At 41.4% G+C, this 20412-nt stretch overlaps 1 protein-coding gene across 2 annotated transcripts in view; it reads left to right on the plus strand.

Annotated features, from left to right (window-relative positions):
• The first annotated feature begins 3392 nt into the window (after window positions 1–3392).
• Window positions 3393–20412, plus strand: part of rnf10 (ring finger protein 10) — a 41254-nt gene continuing 24234 nt past the window's right edge. Inside the window, exons 1-5 of one of the 2 annotated variants that reach the window (XM_072247567.1) lie at window positions 3393–3848; window positions 10143–10333; window positions 10904–11112; window positions 15390–15480; window positions 18057–18241. In XM_072247567.1, coding sequence (XP_072103668.1) covers window positions 3755–3848; window positions 10143–10333; window positions 10904–11112; window positions 15390–15480; window positions 18057–18241 — 770 coding nt within the window. In that variant the 5' untranslated portion in view covers window positions 3393–3754. The remainder of the gene's footprint in view (window positions 3849–10142; window positions 10334–10903; window positions 11113–15389; window positions 15481–18056; window positions 18242–20412) is intronic. The other variant, XM_072247565.1, reaches the window with a different exon arrangement.

The following is a 20412-nucleotide window of genomic DNA, read 5'->3' on the forward strand; positions in this document are numbered from 1 at the left end:
TTGACACCTATCGAATATTGAAAGGCCTGGATAAAGTGGACATGGAGAGGATGTTTCTTTTATCTAGGGAGTCTAAGACCAGAGGACCCAGCCTCAGAATACAAGGATGTCCCTTTGGAACAGAGCTGCAGGGGAATTTCTTGAGCCAGAGGCTAATGAATCTGTGGAATTCATTGTCACATTCAGATGTAGAGGCCCGGCCATTGGGTATATTTAAAGCAAAGGTTGACGGGTTCTTGATTACTAAGGATGTCAAAAGTTATGGGGAGAAGACAGGAGAAAGAGGTTCAGAGGGATAGTAAATCAGCCATGAGGAATGGCAGAGTCGATGTGATGGGCCATATGGCCTAATTATGCTGCAATGCCTTATGGAGATTAAAAATGTGGCACGGTGGTGCAACTAGTGGTGATGTACCTCACAATTCCAGTGATCCAGGTTCAATCGTGATCTCTACTTCAGTGTGAAATTTTTATGTTCTCCGCGTAACCACGTAGATTTCCTCTGGGTGCTCCAGTGTCCTCCCACAATGAAGTGTGCTGGTAGTTTAATGGTTTACTATAAATTGCCCTTCATGGTGGGTCTGATAGAAATGAAAGACAGTAATGTGGTTGAAAATGAGATTATTGTAAGAAATGAGTGCTTGATGGTCAGCAGGTTGAAGTGCCGACTTCCATGTTGTCTATAAGTGTCTATAAGTGGACTCTATAAAACTGAACACAATTCTCTAGGTACAGTATGTGTTAAACAGAATTATTCTACTACAAAGGTCAATACAGTGTCTGCTTTCTTTTTATTCATGGAATGTAGCTGTAGCAGCTATTGGCGCTGAGAAGATGGTAGTGTGACTCCTTATTTCAGCCATGACTCATTCATACCTTCTCAGTCAGAAGGATCTAAATTCACATTCTGTTCTGGAGGCTGAAATGTGAAAATCCAGGTTGATAACCTTGGTTAAATAAGGCAGCTAATCTCAGGGTGATATATTGAACACAGGGCCCAAAGCTCTCTAGGTATTGAAAAGTAAACAACCATATTTTCTTTGCAGCTTTTGCTGTCAAGTACTTCCAGCAGACTTCAGAGTCAATTATGTGCTTTAGATATGCAGTATTTCCCTGGATAATAATGTATAATGTAATTAGTGCCAAAATGCCATAAACTCCAACATACAACAATAATGAATAATCTTATTTAATGATGTTAGATTTGGGATAATTGTTGGCTGGAATACTAAGTAAACAGCATTGCTATTCTTAAATAGTCCCATGGGATCTTTGACATTTGCTTGAAAGGGCCTTATAGGATATGGGGATTTTTGATTAGATGTCTCAACGGAAAAGAACCACTGAGTCTGCATTGCACTGGTATCCTGGATAAATGTCCTTACGTCATGGAATGTGACTTGAGATGTTTGAGTATGATCATTAAATTGAGGTTTAAAAAAAAGACAAAATCCATTCGGCAATGTATTATTTCGTAAAGAAAGTCTTAAATCGGGTTTTTGAACTGATCTGCACAACCCTAACTCTACCATGGACTTGTTTCTAATTATTTTTATCTGATATTCCATTCTTTTTTCTTCACTGCACGATTTGTGTATGCTTTCTGTTTTATCTGAATATACATGCCTGTGATGATGCGGCATGTTTTTCATTGTGTGCCACACTGTATTTATGCAAATGACAACAAACTCGACTTGAAGATCATAAAAAATTGCACATTCATTTTGGATGCAAAAATACAGTATATATGTAAGTCGTCAACTTTCGCATCCGTGGAAATTTGATGCATGCTGACTAATGTCCAAAGGTTCCTTTATTATCAAAATCTACAACTCTGAAATTCTTCTTCTCCAGGTAGCCACAAAACCAAGAAAGAAAAGAATGGCAACAGGATCATCAACCTCCAACTCCCTCTCCCCCGAACAAAAACAGAACAGGACCATCGAGTCATTCCCCCCCCCAAATCCCCCTCCTTCACACAAACAAAAATGTTTATGCAGTTTGAAAGGAAACTGATCAAAAGTTGAAACAATTTAGCATATCACAAGCTCCGTTTAAAAATTATGTCTGGAATCGCCCACATTTATGCAAAAATCATCAAAAGACTAAATTTGCAATACTTAATAGCAACCTGTAAAAAGAAACATAGAACAATTTAAATTTAGGGTCTTGATGATGCTAACGTTTCCACTAATCTTCTCTTCTATCTGTTTGTAGGATGTTTCTGCCGACTGTTGCTGATCATCAACAAATAACCTGCTGCTGGAACTCATCTAGTCAAACAACATCTGGGGATATGTGTGTGTGTGTGTGTGTGTGTGTGTGTGTGTGAAGATAGTCAGCGTTTTCAATGGAAACTCAGCATTAAGACTGGTTACACACAAAATGCTGGTGGAACGCAGCAGGCCAGGCAGCATTTATAGGAAGAAGTACAGTCAACGTTTCGGGTCGAGACCCTTCGTCAGGACTAATGGAAAAAAGAGATGGTAAGAGATTTGAAAGGGGGAGGAGGAGATCCGAAATGATAGGAGAAGCCAGGAGGGGGAGGGATGAAGCCAAGAGCTGAGAAGTTGATTGGCAAGAGGGATACAAGGCTGGAGAAGGGAGAGGATCATGGGATGGAAGACCTTGGAAGAAAGAAAGGGGGAGGGGAGCACTGGAGGAAGATGGAGAACAAGGGAGTTATTGTGAGAGGGAGAGAGAGAGAAATAAACAAACAATAAATTAGGGATGGGGTAAGAAGGGGAGGAGAGGCATTAATGGAAGTTAGAGAAATCAATAACGAGGAAATCTGCAGATGCTGGAAATTCAAGCAACACACACACAATGCTGGTGGAACGCAGCAGGCCAGGCAGCATCTATAGGAAGAGGTACAGTGGATGTTTCGGGCCGAGACCCTTCATCCTGTCTGACGAAGGGTCTTGACCCGAAACGTCGACTGTACTTCTTCCTATAGATGCTGCCTGGCCAGCTGCATTCCACCAGCATTTTATGTGTGTTGCTTAGAGAAGTCAATGTTCATGCCATCAGGTTGGAGGCTACCCAGACGGAATATAAGATGGCGCTCCTCCAACGATTAAGACTGGATATGCATTTTGTATACAGTATTGCTTACTATGGAAATAAAATATAATTAATTATGACAATCATGATCCCCAAGTGTACAATTTTATGTTAGCCAGGGAAACAATGCTCTTTTCTAATCCTTGGTTTATTTACATCTAGTATTTGATTGGTAAGACAGTATGTTTAAATCAACGTAAGTAGGGTGGTTGTGACAAGAGCCGTGAGTAAACAAAGCTGCTGGCTGGAGATAGGGATGGATAAGACTACATTTCCCACCGTGCCCCGGCGCGCAGGCGCGGACTTTTGACGCCTATATAAAGGGTGTCTGTGCGGGTTGGCGGTGTCTGTGGCGAGCCGTCGCCGTGCCGAGAGGGAGGTGACGGTGTGTTGGAGGGCGTGCGGCCTGACACAAGAAAGCCCCTGCAGGAGCGCGGGGTGGGGGCGAAGTGAAACGACAGGATCCATTCCGCTCACCCCAAAGGGCTTGTGTCGGGCCGAGCTCGCCCCCGCCCCCTCCGCTCCGTTTATACCTCGGCTCCGCTCCCTGTTTACTTTCGCCATTTTCAGATTGGTCACGATGCAGAGGTCGCCATGATGAAGATTAAAGTTAGGCCCATTTACGCGATGCCCTGTGGAAAATCGGTTGGCACAACCAGCCACGTCGTTCCCATTGAGCTGCTGGAAGCTGATGCTGGAAAATCCAGACATGGAAAAGAAGTCTGCGCGATCCTCTTCGGCAGGGCCCACCAAGGCGCCGCCCGCGGACAGTAAAACCAAACAAGGTAGGACGGCCGAGGCCCCTCCCAGCGCTGGCGATGTTTACAAGCTGGCCGCTGGTAAATGACCACGCCGCCACCTCTTCCCACGGTTGATTTTCGACAAAATCTCCCGGAGGAAAGGAATTATCGACCTGGCATCAGGACTCAAACGGCGACAATTCCTCTCCTCGCCCAAATGTTGCTAGACCGGCTGAGTTCTTGCAGTCTCCTGTGTCTTCAATGTTTGTGGAGACAAAGTTGTAGTTTCCAAGGACACTGCAGACACTGTATGATCTTCCCTAAGTCTCTGGTGTAGCGCAAAGAGAGGGCGCGCTCTCGGAAACGAGGGAAAGTCTGCAGATGCTGGAAATCCAAGCATCACACACAAAATGCTGGAGGAACTTAGCAGGCCAGGCAGTCCTGAGGAAGGGTCACGGCCCGAAACGTCGACTGTACTGCTTTCCATAGATGTTGCCTGGCCTGCCGAGTTCTTCCAGCATTTTGTGTGTGTTGCTCGCTGTCAGGTTGATTGAGCGTCTTGAGTAAACACCAAACATTCTCCTTTCAGCTACTTCGATGGTTTATGAGTTTTACATCCACGGTTCTTATAATTTGGAATATAATACATGGCTAGTTTCTTAAAGTTGTGGCAGCTTTTTATGTTTTTTATCGTTGCATCTCATTTTGTTTTGAATGAAATGGCTTAGATTGAATTTGTGATTTGATTTTAATTTAGGATTAGATGTTAAATTTATAATCTGTCTTTAATGTCTTGACGAGCTTTGTTTTAAAGATTGATGGTTTGTAAAGCAGATACACATGATGGTAAGTATAAGGTTGTCATTAATCCTTTAGGAAATTGAGAAGCTAGATTGGAGCATGTAAACCTGAATTAGATGACTACTTGGCAGACCATCTGTATTTGCATGTCACCCTAGTCTGTCACTAATTCTCTGCAACACTTACACATTTGATCACTGCCTTTGGTCTTGTGTGTTTCATTGAAGACCAATGTAAACTCAAGAAACTGCATCTCATCTTATGACTTGGTACGTTCCTCAGGAGTCAACATTAAATTAACAATGTAACATAGTATTTTTTAAACGCCCTATTCTTATCCAAGTTTTTTTAAAAAAAAAACCTACAGGAACAAAACAGAAAATGCAGCAGAGATTTAACAGTTAAGCAACATCTGTGGAGACAGTTAATGTTTCAGGGTGGATACCTTTTGCCACAACTGGGGGGGGGGGGAAGGAAACCAGTTAATTTTAAACCACAGATTGAGTGGGAGAGGGATGGTTAGAGTGAGACTAGTGTTCTAATGGGAATGTTAGAGATAATCCAGTGGATAGTTAATGGGGGCAAAGAGAGAACCACTTCCTGAGCAGCCTCTGGAGAAGTATCACTTTCATCTCTGCCCTTCTAAGGGAAGGAATAAGTTACTTGCATTTTTTCTGATCCGTACTGCAGTCAATGTTAATTCACTATATGGTTTACTCTGCATTGGAGAGGTCCTTGATGTGCAGAATGCCTATGTTCAGTATGCAGTAGTGACCCAGTCCTACACTTTGATAACTCTGGTCTGTGTCCTCCTGTACTGTTATAATCAAGGGGAAAAACATGTGCTTGAGGAACAGTGTCTCATCTCAGTGGACATGTTATAGCTTTTCACAATCGGTTTGATGACTTCGCATAACTTTTATCAGTTGTGAAGATAAGGACTGAGTTATTGCGTATTACTGGCTCTATCTTTCAGTTAACGCATGGACATGTCCTGCAGCCCTGTGTTTTACATTTACGTTCTTGTGCTTTTCCTACCTTCCTTTAATGGCTTTTGATTGTCTTTGCAGGTAAATGCCTAACCTGTTGATTACGTCACGCAACTGCAGTGTTTTCTAATTTATTACATATTTAACTTCCTAAACCTCTTGGGGCAGCATGGCAGTGTAATGCTAGCTGTAAGATCGGGTTCAATTCCCACCGGTGTCTGTAAGGAGTTTCTGTGTTCTCTCTGACTGCATGGGTTTCCTCTGGGTACCTCGGTTTCCTCCCACGTTCAAAAGGTGTACCGGTTAGACTTAATAAGTTGTGGGCATGCCCTGTTGGTGCTGGAAGCATGACCTTGCTTGTGGGCTGCCCAGCACGATCCTCACTGATTTGATTTGACACAGAACGCATTTCACTATGTTTTCATGTACATGTGAAAAATATTTTTGGTCATCTCCTGTTTGAATCTCATGTAGTCATAATTCTGGAGCCTTCTCCACCCTAGTACTACCGCCATTTGCTATTTTCTTTTTGTCCACCTTTTCACAAACACCCCTCTTCCCTCTGTGTTTTAAAGCTCATTTTAATTTCTAACTTGTCCCAAGACTGATGAAAAATCATTGACTTGCAAAGTTAACCTTGTCTTTGCAGATGCAGCCTAATCTCCTGAGCATTTTCAGCAAAATACATACAGAGGTTTATTCTGTGTATGTATTATGTCTATGTTCAAAGTGTATGCTTGCAAAGATACTTTGTGCAGAATGCATGACTGCTTTGTGGAATATTGCTGTGCTGACTAAGTATGACCTGAAGCTTCTGGTCACCTGGTTCTCTACCCCACTTTGACAGTTTTTATGCTTCCAACACTAATAATGATCAATAAAAACATGATTAGCCATTTTTTGACAAGGCAATTTGCAGCCTTTTGGATTCAACAATGATAATTCAATAATGACTTCAAAGTATTTTACTGCCACTTACACAATCATTAGTTCATCTTTTTGTCCTCTTTTTGTCTTGCACCATCATCCCTTTGGTCATGTAACATCCTGCCTTGTACTTTGACACAGAATGTTGAACAGTTCAGCTCTGGAACAGACCCTTCAACTCTCAATGTGCATGCTAACCCAAACCCTGCAGCTTGAGTGGAACAGCTAATTCTATAATCAGGCAACTGCCGAGGAATGGAGAGCAGCTGGCTAAAGTTGATTGGAAGGGGACCTTAGTAGGGATGATGATAGAGTAGCTAGCAGTGGTTGGAGTTTCTGGGCATAATGTGGAAGATGTGGGGTTGGTTTATTCCAAAGAACACACATTTTACGAGGGGTAATTGATAAGTTCATGGTCTAAGGTAGAAGCAGTCAATTTTAGAAAACCTAGCACATTTGTTTTTTCTACATTTACACACTTAGTCTAGCTGTCATGGAGCATACGGATCCCTTCTTTGTAGAAGTCGGCGTCTTGGACCTCCAGAAAGCGGTCCACAGCAGGGATAAGTTCGTGGCCTAAGGTAGAAGGAGATGAGGAGAAACTTCAAACTTTCTGCATTTCCACTCAGAATTGAACTGCACGTGCATCTAATGAGAGCTGTATAACTCCTTTCCTTCTACCTTAGACCATGAACTTATCAATCACCCCTGCTGTGGACCACTTCTACAAAGAAGGGATCCATATGCTCCACGACCGCTGGACTAAGTGTGTACATGTAGGAGGGGACTATGTTGAAAAATAAATGTGCCATGTTTTCTAAAATTGACGCCGCCTGCCCTAGGCCACGAACTTATCAATTACCCCTTGTAGAGTGAGGCAACTGTGGTTGATGAGGGAAGTCAAAGAGAGCATACAACATCGCAAAAATTAGCAGGAAGGTCGAAGATTGGGAAGCTTTATTTAAACTAAAAAAAACTGGTTTTGTGGCCAAGTTTGTAGATGCATACAAGGATAGATCAAGGATCACCTTTATTCGCTATATACATTTACGTTATTAGGAATTTGAGTTGGTATGACATGCAATAAAAAACAATAATCCACAATGATAAAGAATCATTTAAGCAGCACAGAAATGGAATGAAATGTCCATAAAATGGTATGTATTTACAGTGTAAACAGCATTATAAAAAGTGGTTTAAAGTATTCACAGTGCAGTGTAATGACAGAGGTAATAGAGGGGTGGGTTGGAACGGCTGATCACAGTAACTACATGGGGGAAAACTTTTAAGATGGCATGAAGTTTTTTTAATAGCCCTATAGCACTTTCCAGAAGGGAGCTTTTGGAAAGGGCAGTTTGCTGGGTGGGCAGGGCCAGATATTGTTCAGGAAATAGGGAGTTTGCAGAAAGACTTGAACAAGTTAGGAGAAAAAGTGATGGGGACAGATGAAATACAGTGCCAGGAAGTGTATGGTGATACACTTTGGTAGAAGGAATAAAGGCAGAGACTATTTTCATATGAGTAGTGCTTGATGGCTCAGGACTTGTACTCACTCGGCTCTCTCTCCTTCCTGTTCTCCTGTTCATCATTATTTAAGATTTGGTTCATTACAGTGGTGTCATCTACAAACTTGTAGATGAGTTAGAAGCTACAGCAGAGTTTGGCTTACAGTCATGAGTGTATGTGGAGTAGAGCAGGGGTCTCTGGGTGCAACATTGTGGGTCTCCTGTGCTGAGGAAAATTATAGTGGAAGTATTTCTGTCTGTTCTTGCTGATTGTAGTCTGTTGGCCAGAAATTCAAGGATCAAGCTAAAGAGGGAGGAGTTGAGTGCCAGTCTGGAGATGTATACTTGGAAATATTGTATTGAAGGAGGAACTGTAATCAGTGAACAATAATCTGATGTCATTGTCTTTACTTTGTGTTCCAGAGATGAGTATAGAGCTACGGAAATGGTATCTACCACCATTGGCTCGATCCTTGCTTGCGGACCTAGGCCCCACCACCTCAATTCGGCCCATACCTGCCCTTTCCAATCTTACCCAGGTGCTTAAATCTGCCAAACATTGGCTTGATCCCCTCTCTTGGGCCTGGGCCCTGTTGCCCCAGCACTGCCTCGCCTCAGATCTGGTGCTTTGAATCAGCTTCAAGTCCTCTCCAGCAATGGCCAACATTGGCTCGTTCCTCGCCACCTTGATTTGGCCTGTACACACCATGCTGCAACTGTCTTCAAGTCTTTAAAAAGTTCACACTGCAAAAATGCCAAATCGTACAGGTGGTTCAAAAACTGCTACTCCAAAAGGGAAGTTGCAAGCTATTGATTGCAGTGATCGTTGCCCAGAAAATGTGTGATCAATAGAATGGTTAGAGGTTTTGTTTGCTGCCTGCAAGGCATCGCTGTGTTTCACCAGGAGCATCTTAAACCAGAAGTTGATTTATTACTGTGTTCTCATTGTCCAGAAGATTCTTCAAGAATGAACACTAAGCATTTTCAGGGTTCTGTTAAGCCAGGCATTGTTGGCTCCCTCCTTTCACTGGCCCGATCAAATTGAAGTACTATATGCTGTTTCCTAATCAGTTGGGACTTTGTTCATTAATTTCACCTTCGGGATTCCTGCAATGTGTCTACTGTTTTTACAGCCGCTCCTTTGAATAGCAGTCAGATATGGATTTTTCAGACTTTTTTCTGCTGCAGTTCCTCTTTCACGCTCTTGGTAAATTTTTATCTTCTGTCAAAATGCTTATCATTTCCTTTTTCCTCAAGTTTTAAGTTCCCTGTGTTTTCTGAAATATTTGGAAATTCTTCAAACTGATTTCCCATTTCTTGCTCTCCTATATTGTCCATCATTTAAATTTTTAGTTATCTTTTGGCGGGGGCGGGGGGGGGGGTCCTAAAATTCTCCCAATTCAGACCTACACATATCCCTCATTTCCACACACTCTCCATCCTGTGTCCCACAAGAGGTCCAGTGTTACTGATGGTAACTTGAATATTACAGTTCTGATTGCATGCCTACCCCAACTCCTCCTCGCTGTGTGCAAGAAACCATGCACAGGCAATGTGAACTCAGTGAAACTGCTGTTCAGCTCACTATATTAAAATAACATTAAATGCGATGTACATATTTCCTCTTTTTCACAAAACCTATTTGGAAACCTCTGACTGTAGAAATCCAGTTCCTGTAATACTTTTAATTGTTTAAATGTCTGTACATCTTGGCAGGTAGGCCTGATAGTGATATCAGCTCTTTGACTGTTCGTTCTGATTTTAGAAACTGTTCCCTTTGCTAACTTTGTAATGAAATATCAAGTGCCTTGATATTTGCTGCAGGTCATGATGATTTATTGTTTTTTGAAAATGGTTCAGCCATATGAATGAACTTTACTCTTTGAAAGATGCTGCGGGGTGGGCATGTTTTATCACTTTTTGTGGGAATTCTTAATGGGAATACAGTTGATGCAGTAATTATATGCAAGATTTGGACATTTAAGTGGTTTATGATCATTTTTCAATGCCACCAGAAGCCTCTTGAGTGACTTACAAGATTCTTGGATTTCTTATTCAAGTTGTAGGTTCTATCCATGAGGATAAAAAAAATGAATAATATTTAAAAACTTTTTCAGATGGTAAATCTGGAAATGGATCAAAACGCTACAACAGAAAACGAGACCCATCTTTTCCCAAGAATGAAAATGTTTCCAACCAGACCCGCCGCTCCTTTCCACAGAAAAGCAAAGCTTTTGACAAGAGACCCCCTGCACGTGGTGCCAACAAATCCTTTAGCACTTCTGGTAATGGTGGTCGACGGGAGGAGGTGAGATTGAATGCTTTCACTTAAATTTCTTTGATAGTAATGATGCATGATGCAGTGCAGAGAGTAGTTATTGTTTCTGAGATTATTAGCAGAACAAAATTTTAACTGCCTTTTATGTTGGCATTTTACCCTAATCCCAGAGTGCAGGATGCATTGGAGCACCTACTGCACTGGGACAGTGTTTCCCCTTAACAGATGTATGGTTATCAGTCTGTATAGGCTAATGGTTTTTAATTTCTATTCTGCTGTATGGAGGTGTTATCATTTATACTTGTGCTTGGGGTTTGTAAACATTTGATGCAGTTTTCTTTAATTACATATTGTTGACTTGCACAGTTCTTGGATGAAGATTTGGGTGGACTCTTGTGAACTGGCCCAGAGTGCCAAGTACACTCATCACCAGCATTGTCGTTGTGTGTTCTGTTGCCCCCCCGTACATGACTGATGAATTATACACAACACTTCAGGGTTCTCGCCCACTCCATTTAATGGGTGCACAATACGTTAAAAAGTGGAGAGGAGAGAACAATTTAATGGAAATGAATGGACTTTCCCCCTTTCTATCTGCAGGTAGCAGAGGTGCGAAGGGCAGAGTTCAGCCCTGCCCAGTTTACTGGTCCCAAGAAGATAAGCCTAAACCACTTGTTAAATTTTACTTTTGAACCTCGTGGACAGTCAGGCTCACTATGTGATGGTGGTTCTTATGGACGCTGGGGTAAAAGAAACAAGTGGAGACTGAAGCATAAGCCATTCAACAAGGAGCAGTTTCTCCAGGCCAAGTAAGTAGAGCAACATTAATTCGGTGACTTCTGTTTGTTCACTTTGATTTTAGTATTATTGTACAGATACCTGATTGATTAATTTTCATGTTATTTAGTCAAAATGTGAACATGGCTCTTTATTCTGAACAGTTTTAAATGCTGAAATTTGTTCCTCAGTTGTGCCAACAATTGAAAGCCATTTCTTATAGTTGGCACTAAAGTTATTAATTTAAATTTAGTGTATTAAAGCTCCATATATTCATTGACTGACATGGTACACTTTGAAGCAATAACATTTCATTTTCCCTACCGGCTTATTCTGACTGAAGGTAAAAAGTGTTGAATTTTTCTGATATTCACAAAGGTGCCTACCTTATTCTAAGGGGTACTGATAAGTAGAATTGGAAAGTATGCTTATTTTCTAACCATTTGTGTGGCTAACTGTTATGGATTGGGATTGCCGTAGTTCAGGTAGGAAGGAAGGTGTAAAATGCATTCAAGAGGATTTTCAGTATGTTGTGTGTCCCACTAGGATGTACTTTTCCCCCTGTCATCTTGGGAACAGATCGGTGGTCATAAAAAGAGTTGGTCCTCAAGTTAGGGCCCTTAAACTAGGGAAATGTGGATCTTGGTGTAAGACAGGATCTGGGAGAGTTGGATTGGGAGTAGATGATGGAAGGGAAAATAAGTTGATAAGTGTGAGATAGTAGGGGTTCAGAGTCATTGTGAACCTTGGTTAATGAAGAATGTCACAGGTTTTATCTAAGGAAAAGAAGTTATGTAAGGTATAGGAAATAAGTCAGTTGAGGTTATAGGAGATAGACAGTACCTTGGAAAAACTATTCAGTCCCCACATTTGTTCACATAAATGAGTATTACAACCAGGGTTTTGATCAATTTAACTGAGAATTTTTATTTGTGAAATCACATTCTGCTTTTTCACGGTAGAGCCCAAAAAAACAAGGTAAAATAATGCATGAAAAGTTCTTTAAAAATCTTAGAAAACTAAAAAATAGAAAAATGGAAATATTAGTATTTCAAGAGTATTCATTCCTTAGTTGAACCACTCCTTGCTGCTGTTAAAGCCAGTAGTCTTTTTGAATAAGTCTCTATTAGCTTTGCACAATGTGATGGAGCAGGATTTGCCCATTCCTCCTTGCAAAATTGCTCAAGCTGTGCCAGGTTAGTTGGGGAGTGGCAGTGGAGGTCTTGCTGGAGATTTTTGATCTGGGTAAGGTCAGGACCCTTGACTGGGCTACCCAAGGACATCAATTTTCTTCATTTAAAGCCACTCTGGTTGTTTTGGCAATGTTCTTTGGGTTTCCTTTTGAAGGATGAACCCCAGTTTAAGCTTACTGGTAGAGGCAAGCAGGGTTTTATCCAGGATTTCTCTGTATTTAGCAGCATTCAGCTTCCTATCAATCCTGAGCAGATATTCGGTCCCTGCTTCTGGAAAGCATCCCATAGCATGATGCTACCTCCATCGTACTTTACAGTAGGGATGGTGCTACCTGGCTGAGCAGTATTAGATTTACACCACTTAGTGTAGAGGCCAAATAGTTCAACTTTAGTCCCATCCTTCTTCCACATCTTTACGTAATCTTGTAAGTGATGCTTTGCAAAGTCTTTACAGGCTTTTTTAAAAAATCTAGGTGGTTTTTACCACTCTTACATAAATACTGTTTTTGTGCAAGACTTAGAAATTGTGGAGCCATGAACTTCATCTCCAGTTATAGCCATTGACCTCTGCAGCTCACTCAGAGTGACTGTTGGCATTACAGTAGCCTCTCTTACAAGTGCCGTTCTTTAGTGACTAGAGGGGCCGAGTTTCATATCTTTTCCACTTTTTCATTATGGACTGCACTGAGCTCTGAGACGTATTCAACGCCTTTTGAGATTGTCTTGTATCCTTCCCCAGATTTGTGCTTCTTTATTATAATTTCTCTTATTTGGCTTGAATGCTCTTTTCTCTTCATTTTGGTTTAGTCTGTTGAAAGCCTACTATACTGTTGGACCTTGTATAGAGAGAGAGAGCGAGAGAGAGAGTATTATGAATTCATTGGAAACAGGTGATTCTCCAATTTTCTAAATCAACAAATTGGCTGAGTTGGTAAGGTGTTAAGTATATTGCACCTGAGGAAAGTTAGTGTAGTAATTACAAAGTGGATGAATGCTCTTTCAGCCTCACAACTTTTGTTTTTTAATTTTTAGTAAATAGTTGACAGGTTTTGGAAAATTTCTTATGCACAATGTTTAGATTTGCTCAAAAATCCTACTTCAATATTTTAAATTTAGAAAATGACACAGTAAAATGTGAAAATAGTTGTGGGGCTGAGTACTTTTTCAAGGCACTGTAGATGAAATCTTGAGAAAGAAATTGGAGAACAAAATGGACCATGAAATGACCTTGACACGTAGGATTAAAGAGAATCCTAAAATCTTTTAAGTATATTAGAAGTAAGGGGATAACTAAGGAAAGAACAGTTTCCCTCCAAGACCAGAGGGGTAATATACTCATGAAACCAGGGGCTATGAGCAAGATCCTAAATGAATATTTCTCATCCGTATCCAGCAGGGAGAAGAATGTGGAGACGAGAAAGTTGAGGGAAGGTTTTGCTTATATTTGGGTGCATATCTCTATCAGGCAGGAGGAAGTACTGGAAATACTGGAGTGCATTAGGTTGGATAAATCCCCAGGCTCAGATAGAATTTATTTCACGTTACAGTGGGGAGCAAAGGTGGAGATTGCTGGGACTCTTGACAAGTTTTTGTATTGTTGTAACCACAGTTGATGTATCAGGAGATTGGAGTACAGATAGTATTGTACCAATTAAATTACAGCCCAGTAAACTTTGTATTAGTGGTTGGGGTAGTTTTGGGAGCAGATTGAAGGACAAGGTTATCAATTTGAGAATGTGGGAACTGATTATCATCAGTATGGTTTCAGGCAGGAGATAACATCTCCTTCAAATTTTTTTTTGAGAAGGTAACTAAGAGAATTTATAAAGGCAGAGTAGTGGATTTGGTTACATGACCTTGTTAAAGGCTTTTGACAAAGTTTCATATGGCAGATGATCAAGACACAAGGGATCAGGTGTGTTGGAAAAACTGGATCCAGGATTGGATTGGTGATGGGAGTTAGAGGTTTATGTGGATGGGTATTTCTTTGATTGGATCTGAAACCTCTGAAATAAATGTAAATCACTTGGATGAGAAGGGTTGGAACCTGATTAGTAAGTTTGCAGATACTGCAAAAATTAGTGGGCTGTAGATGGTGAAGAAGGTTGCCAGGGATACAGTGGGATGTAGGTCAGCTCAAAGATTAGGTGGAATTTAATCTATCATATGTGAGGTAATGCACTTTGAAAAGCCATTCTTGTAGGTGATATAGATTCAATGGCAGGGATCTTTTAGGAGTGTCAATGTACTGAGAGATCTTGAGGTACAAGTCCACAGCTCCATGAAAATAGCAACACAGGTGGAGAGGGTGGTCTGCTTGCCTTCATAGGATTGGACTATAACATGGCATTTGGGCAAAGCAATGGCTGGACTACCTTTGTCGTATTATGTACAATTTGGGTTGCCTCACTCCAGGAAGGATGTGGTAGTATTAGAGTGCAGTATAGGCTCACCAGGCTCTTCCCTGGAATTAGTGGGGGGTGGTGGTGGTGGTCTGTAGCCACAAGGTGAGGTTTTTAGAGGTTTCTAACATTGAAAGTTTGAGATATGCAAGATGGCCAGAATTTTTACTGGGGAGGAGAGTCTACAGCTAGCTGGAACAAGTTTCGGGTGAGAGGAGAAATATCCCTCAGATCTCCTTTTTAAATAGGTTTTATTTTCCTCCACACAGATGGTGGTTAATATCTAGAACAAGCTGTCAGAAGGGATGGTAGAGGGGGATGGAATTACAGATATTTGGATAGGAAAGGCATAGAGGGAAACGGGGCTAATGTGGGCAGTGATTAATGTTGATTGGTATCAGCATTGGCATGGATGGTGGCAGAAAGGGCTCGTTTGTGCTGCAGAATTCTCATTCAATGAATGTATGCTGGATATTTGTTGTCAAGAGTTTTTTTGGTAAGTATCAGGTGCAGAATTAATTAAGGCAAATTAGATGAATATCTGTACTGCTCCTTAAATTACTGTTACTTGTATTTTTGATCTGATAGGGTGTTTGTATTTGGCACAGAAGACAGCAGGGACTAAAGAACAGTAAAAGGATTGCAAATGTTAAATATCTGTTCTAAAGTTTAATTTCAGTTTTGTTGGCTAACTGCCCATCTTTTCTATTGAAGCTGTCAGTTTGTGGTTTCTGAAGAGCAGGACTACAGTATTCACTTAGCTGACCCAGATACGTTGGTGAACTGGGACTTTGTACAACAGGTGGTAAGTATTTTTGTATCTGGGATGATAAGGATGATTTGTTCTGTTCATTCCTTGGAGGATTGCAAAACAGATATTGGATCTACCCCAGAAAACATCTAATTTCAGTCAAAATCTTTTGAAACTTTAGGATGCTTTAGATATTTAGGATGTTTAGGGTTAACTGTTTGAGATGTTTCCCTATAACGAGACCATCTAATGCCAGAAAGCAAAGGTTTTTGCAATCCACCTTATCTATGCTCTCATAAGTTTGTATTTTTTCTGTCCTGTTCACCCTTGGTTTCTTCTGCTGAAGGAAACAAAGCCAATCTATCCAGTCTCCTTGTAACAACTGATAAACCTTTACTCTCTCCAGTGCAATTACATCCTTTGTAGTGACCAGCACTGTACACAGTACTATGTCTAGCTCCAGCCGTGGCAGAACCAAAGTTTAAAAAAAAAAGTCGTACCATGATCAGGTGGAGACCAAGATCTCACTGCTCTATACTCAATGCCCCAGCTAATGAAAGTGAGTACCCATGTGCTGCTTTTATCACCCTACCTACCAGGGCGGATATGTACAGTGTTATTTGCACTTGTACACCAAGGTCCCCAGTGCTTCCTGGGGTTCTAAAATTCATGCCATATGCAAAAACCTTATTAGAGCTCCCTTCCCCAAATAAAAAGCATCAGTTCACACTTATTAGAATTAAATTCTGTTTGCTGTTGTCCCTCCCAATTTACAAATGTTTGTATTAATATCATTTCATAACCTCATACTCCCCTCTTCATGATGCAGAACATGATATTTCCTATATTCACATCCAAGTTATCAAACAGCAAGGATCCCGTGGTACATTGCTGGTCACAGGCTTACAATCACCTATCATCTCCCTCTGCCATCTACTAACAAGCCAATTTTGAACCCAGTTAGCCATTTTGCCTTGGCTCTAATGGATATGAATTAGCCTTCCACATGCAACCTTGTCAACAACCTCAGTAAAGTCCCTGTAGAACTACCACACTGCTGTCTCCATTTTATTTAGGTATCTCTTTCAATAATTTAAAAAAAACACTAAATGAAATTACTGACACAAGATGTCTTAACAAATCCATGCTGATCAATACTAGTTTTTCCAGGTGTAGCTTTTTTTTTTTTTTTCTTTTGCTCCCTAGAATCTCTTAATTCTTTTTCCCAATAATTTCCCTACCACTAACATTAGACTAACTGGCCTGTCATTGCTGGGCTTATTCCAGATGCACTTCTGGGAACAATTCGCTACATACACATTCGCTATCATTTGGCCTTTCAGCTGCTGGCCAGCAAAATACTTTTATTTCATGACTTTATAAGATGTATCTCAAGCAGCTATGGAAAGCAAGGAAGGGGAGTGTCGGGCTGGGCTACATCTCACAAGGCCTTGGGGATTTGTACAATATTTTTGCCCAATAAGACATCTACTACGTCCTCTTCTCCAAATTTACTTGGATTTTCAGAAGGCCATTGACAAGGTGCCACACATGAAGCTGCTTAACAAGAGCCAGTGGTATTAACAAAAGATACTAGTATGGACAGAAGATTGGCTGACTGGTAAAAGGCAAAGTGTGGGAATAAAGGGGGCCTTTTCTGGTTGGTTGTTGGTGACTAGTGGCGTTCTTTCCATGTTGTATGTCACTGATTTAGATGGTGAAATTGATGGCTGTGTAGCCAAGTTTTTAGATGATACGAAAGTAGGTGGAGGAAGCAGGGAGTCTGCAGAAGGATTTGGACAGATTAGGAGAATGGGCAAAGATGGAATACAGTGAGGGAAGTGTATTATTGTGCACTTTGGTAGAAGGAGTAAAGCCATAGACTATTTTCTAAATGGAGAAGATTCAGAAATCAGCAGTGCAAAGAGACTTGGGAGTCCACGTGTAGGATTCCCTAAAGGTTAACTTGCAGGTTGAGTTGGGAATAGAATATAAAAGCAAGAATTTAATACTGAGACTTTGTTAGGCATTGGGCAGACTGCACTTCAAGTATTGTGAGCAGATTTGGGCTCCTTATCTAAGAAGGAATACTCCAGAATTGGTGAGGATCCTGAGGAGGTTTACAAGAATGATCCTGGGAATGAAGTGTTTAACATACGAGGTGTATTTGATGGTTTTGGGCCTGTACCTGCTGGAATTCAGAAGAATGAAGGGTAATCTCATTGAAACGCATCGAACATTGAAAGGCCTAGATAGGGTGGATGTGGAGGATGATTCCTATAGTGGATGAGGAAATGACCTCAGGATAGAAGGACGTCCCTTTAGGACTTTTAGTCCCTTCATGACTTTTGGGAGGGATACAGGCTCTGGGAGGACTGAGTGGACCTGTTGCCATGCTTTTGGAGTATGGTTTAGTTGTATCTTTTGTGTCTGTCCCTGGTGTGTTAATGAAATAGTTTAGTATCTATTCTGAGGTATTCAGTTGACTTTGTCTCAGTCTTTTAGGGATGAGGGGAGGAGTTCCAGAGTTCCATTATTAATTATCTAGCTGCGTCTGGAATACTTGATCAGTTTTGATCCTGTGCTCTGTAATGGTGTATTAGTTATTAATACAGACCTTTTACTTTCAGCGTATCTGTAGTCATGAAGTCCCCTCGTGCCCAATTTGTTTGTATCCACCCTCTGCTGCAAAGATAACTCGCTGTGGACACATCTACTGTTGGGCATGCATTCTTCACTATCTGTCCTTGAGTGAGAAGACCTGGGGCAAATGCCCTATCTGTTATGAAGCTGTCCATAAAAAGGATCTAAAGAGGTGAGAGTTGGTTCTTTAATGATTATATATCTACTAGTAGAACAACTATAGTACTACTTTAGGAAATGAATGAAGTCCTGTGGTACTGTTGTCAGTTGGTTACAATGATAAGAGAGAGACAGCAGGGATATGCATTTTACGTTTTGAATAATATTTAATGTTGAACTGGAATGTTTATAATCTCTTGGCTTCTTTGGCTATGGATACTGCTTTTTCCCCTTCCCCTTGCTGGAGGAAATGACATGTTAAAATGCTATTTGGAAAAAATCTTAAGACCAGTTGTGAATATGCTTCATGGATATTGCATATATTAGAAAATTTTAGAAGTGCATGATACAGTTTTAAAAGGCTAATTGGATCTGCTCCAATTTGCCTACCAGCATTACAGGTCCACAGCAGATGCCATCTCCATTGGCTCTTCACTCGACCCTGGGTAATCTGGACAGCAAAGATGCATACATCAGGATGCTTTTTATCAACTACAGCTCAGCATTCAGTACTATCACAGGCATCCCACCTCTTCCGGAAGTTCTTGGAGTCTCCCGCATATTGATGGCAGCTCCCTGACACCTGCAAATTATATACAGTATCCCGGAAATTGATTTTTTTTTGAGAGCGAGAGCGAGAATCCTGATTGGTCTCTCTTTGTTCTCAGTCGACCTATCAGTTTTCTCTGTGGGCGGGCTTTACAGTCGACCTCTGTCTCTCCATCAGTTCAGTTTCGTGTCCTGCACCGCCATGGCAGAGTGTTTCAAAAAAATATATAAATCGTACTTCACCCCAGACTACACTAAAGTGTACCCCTGCCTGATAGGGGTCAAGAAATAATGACAGTGTTGCTCGCTGCACTGTTTGCAACAGTGACTTTTCTATTGCCCAGATGACTGTAAAAGATGATGTTGAGGTGAGTTTAACAGGTGTCATTCGTTCATTAGCATAGCTAACGTTATTTAAACTAGCTGGCTGGCTGCTAAGGAGCTACGCTATTAATGTCCTACGTGATGAGGGCAAACTCCCTGTAGTCTTGCTTAAAGTTGTAATAGAATAAACATGATATATATTTTAATGTCACATTTTCTGCATATACCCAACTTGGTTTACAGATTAGACAAAATCACTAAGCAAAGTATTACATACACCCTTGGAGGCCGACCGGGTGGGGGGGTGGTGCTACCTCCCTGAAATGAGTTCTTGCAGGGTGGGATGTCTGCTATCATCCCCTCAAAACTGATCAATAGCCTTCAAGAGCTTGGCCTCAATACCTCCTTGTGCAATTGAATCCTCAATTTCCTCACTTATAGACCTCAGTTAGTTCAGATTGGCAACATCATCTCCTTCACAAGCTCCTTCAGTGCAGGAGCACGACAAGGCTTTGTGCTTAGACCCCTGCTCTACTCACTTTGCACGAATGATTGTGTGGCTAAGCACAGCTCCAATGCCATATTTAAGTTTGCGGCTGACACCACTTGTAGGCTGAATCAAAGCTGGTGGTAAATCAGAGGAGGGAGACTAAAAATCTGGCTTAGTGATGCCACAACACTCTCACTGGTATGTCAGCAAGACCAGGGAGCTGATTATTAACCCTGGGAGGAGGAAACCAGAGGTCCAAAAGCCAGTCCTCATCAGGGGATCAGAGGTGAAGAGGCTCAGCAACTTTAAACTCATCAGTGTTACTTGACCTTGGCTCAGCATCTACGTGCAATTTTGAAGGAAACACAGCAGCACCTCTACTTAGACATTTGCAGAGATTTGGCATGACATCTAAAACTTCGACAGACTGGTCTGGTGGAGAGTATATTGACTGACTGCATCACAGACCGGTATGGAAACACCAATGCCCTTGAATAGAAAGTGCTTAATTTTTTTTTTTAAAAAAGGGTATGGCCCAGTCCATCACCTGTAAAGATCTCCCCAACACTGAGCATATCTACACGGATCTGTGTCGCAGGAAAACACCATCCATCATTAGGGACCCCCCACCACCCAGATCATGCTGTCTTCTCACTATGGCCATCAGGAGCCTCGGGACTCGCACAGAATTTCAGGAACAGTCATTGCCCCTCGGCCATCAGGCTCTTGAGCCAAAGGGGATAATTTCACCTGCCCCATGTCTGATCTGTGACCACAACCTATGGACTCACTTTCAAGGCCTCTTAATCATGTGTTTCTGA

Source organism: Mobula birostris, chromosome 31 (genome assembly GCF_030028105.1).
Source record: "Mobula birostris isolate sMobBir1 chromosome 31, sMobBir1.hap1, whole genome shotgun sequence".
Classification (NCBI taxonomy): domain Eukaryota; kingdom Metazoa; phylum Chordata; class Chondrichthyes; order Myliobatiformes; family Myliobatidae; genus Mobula; species Mobula birostris.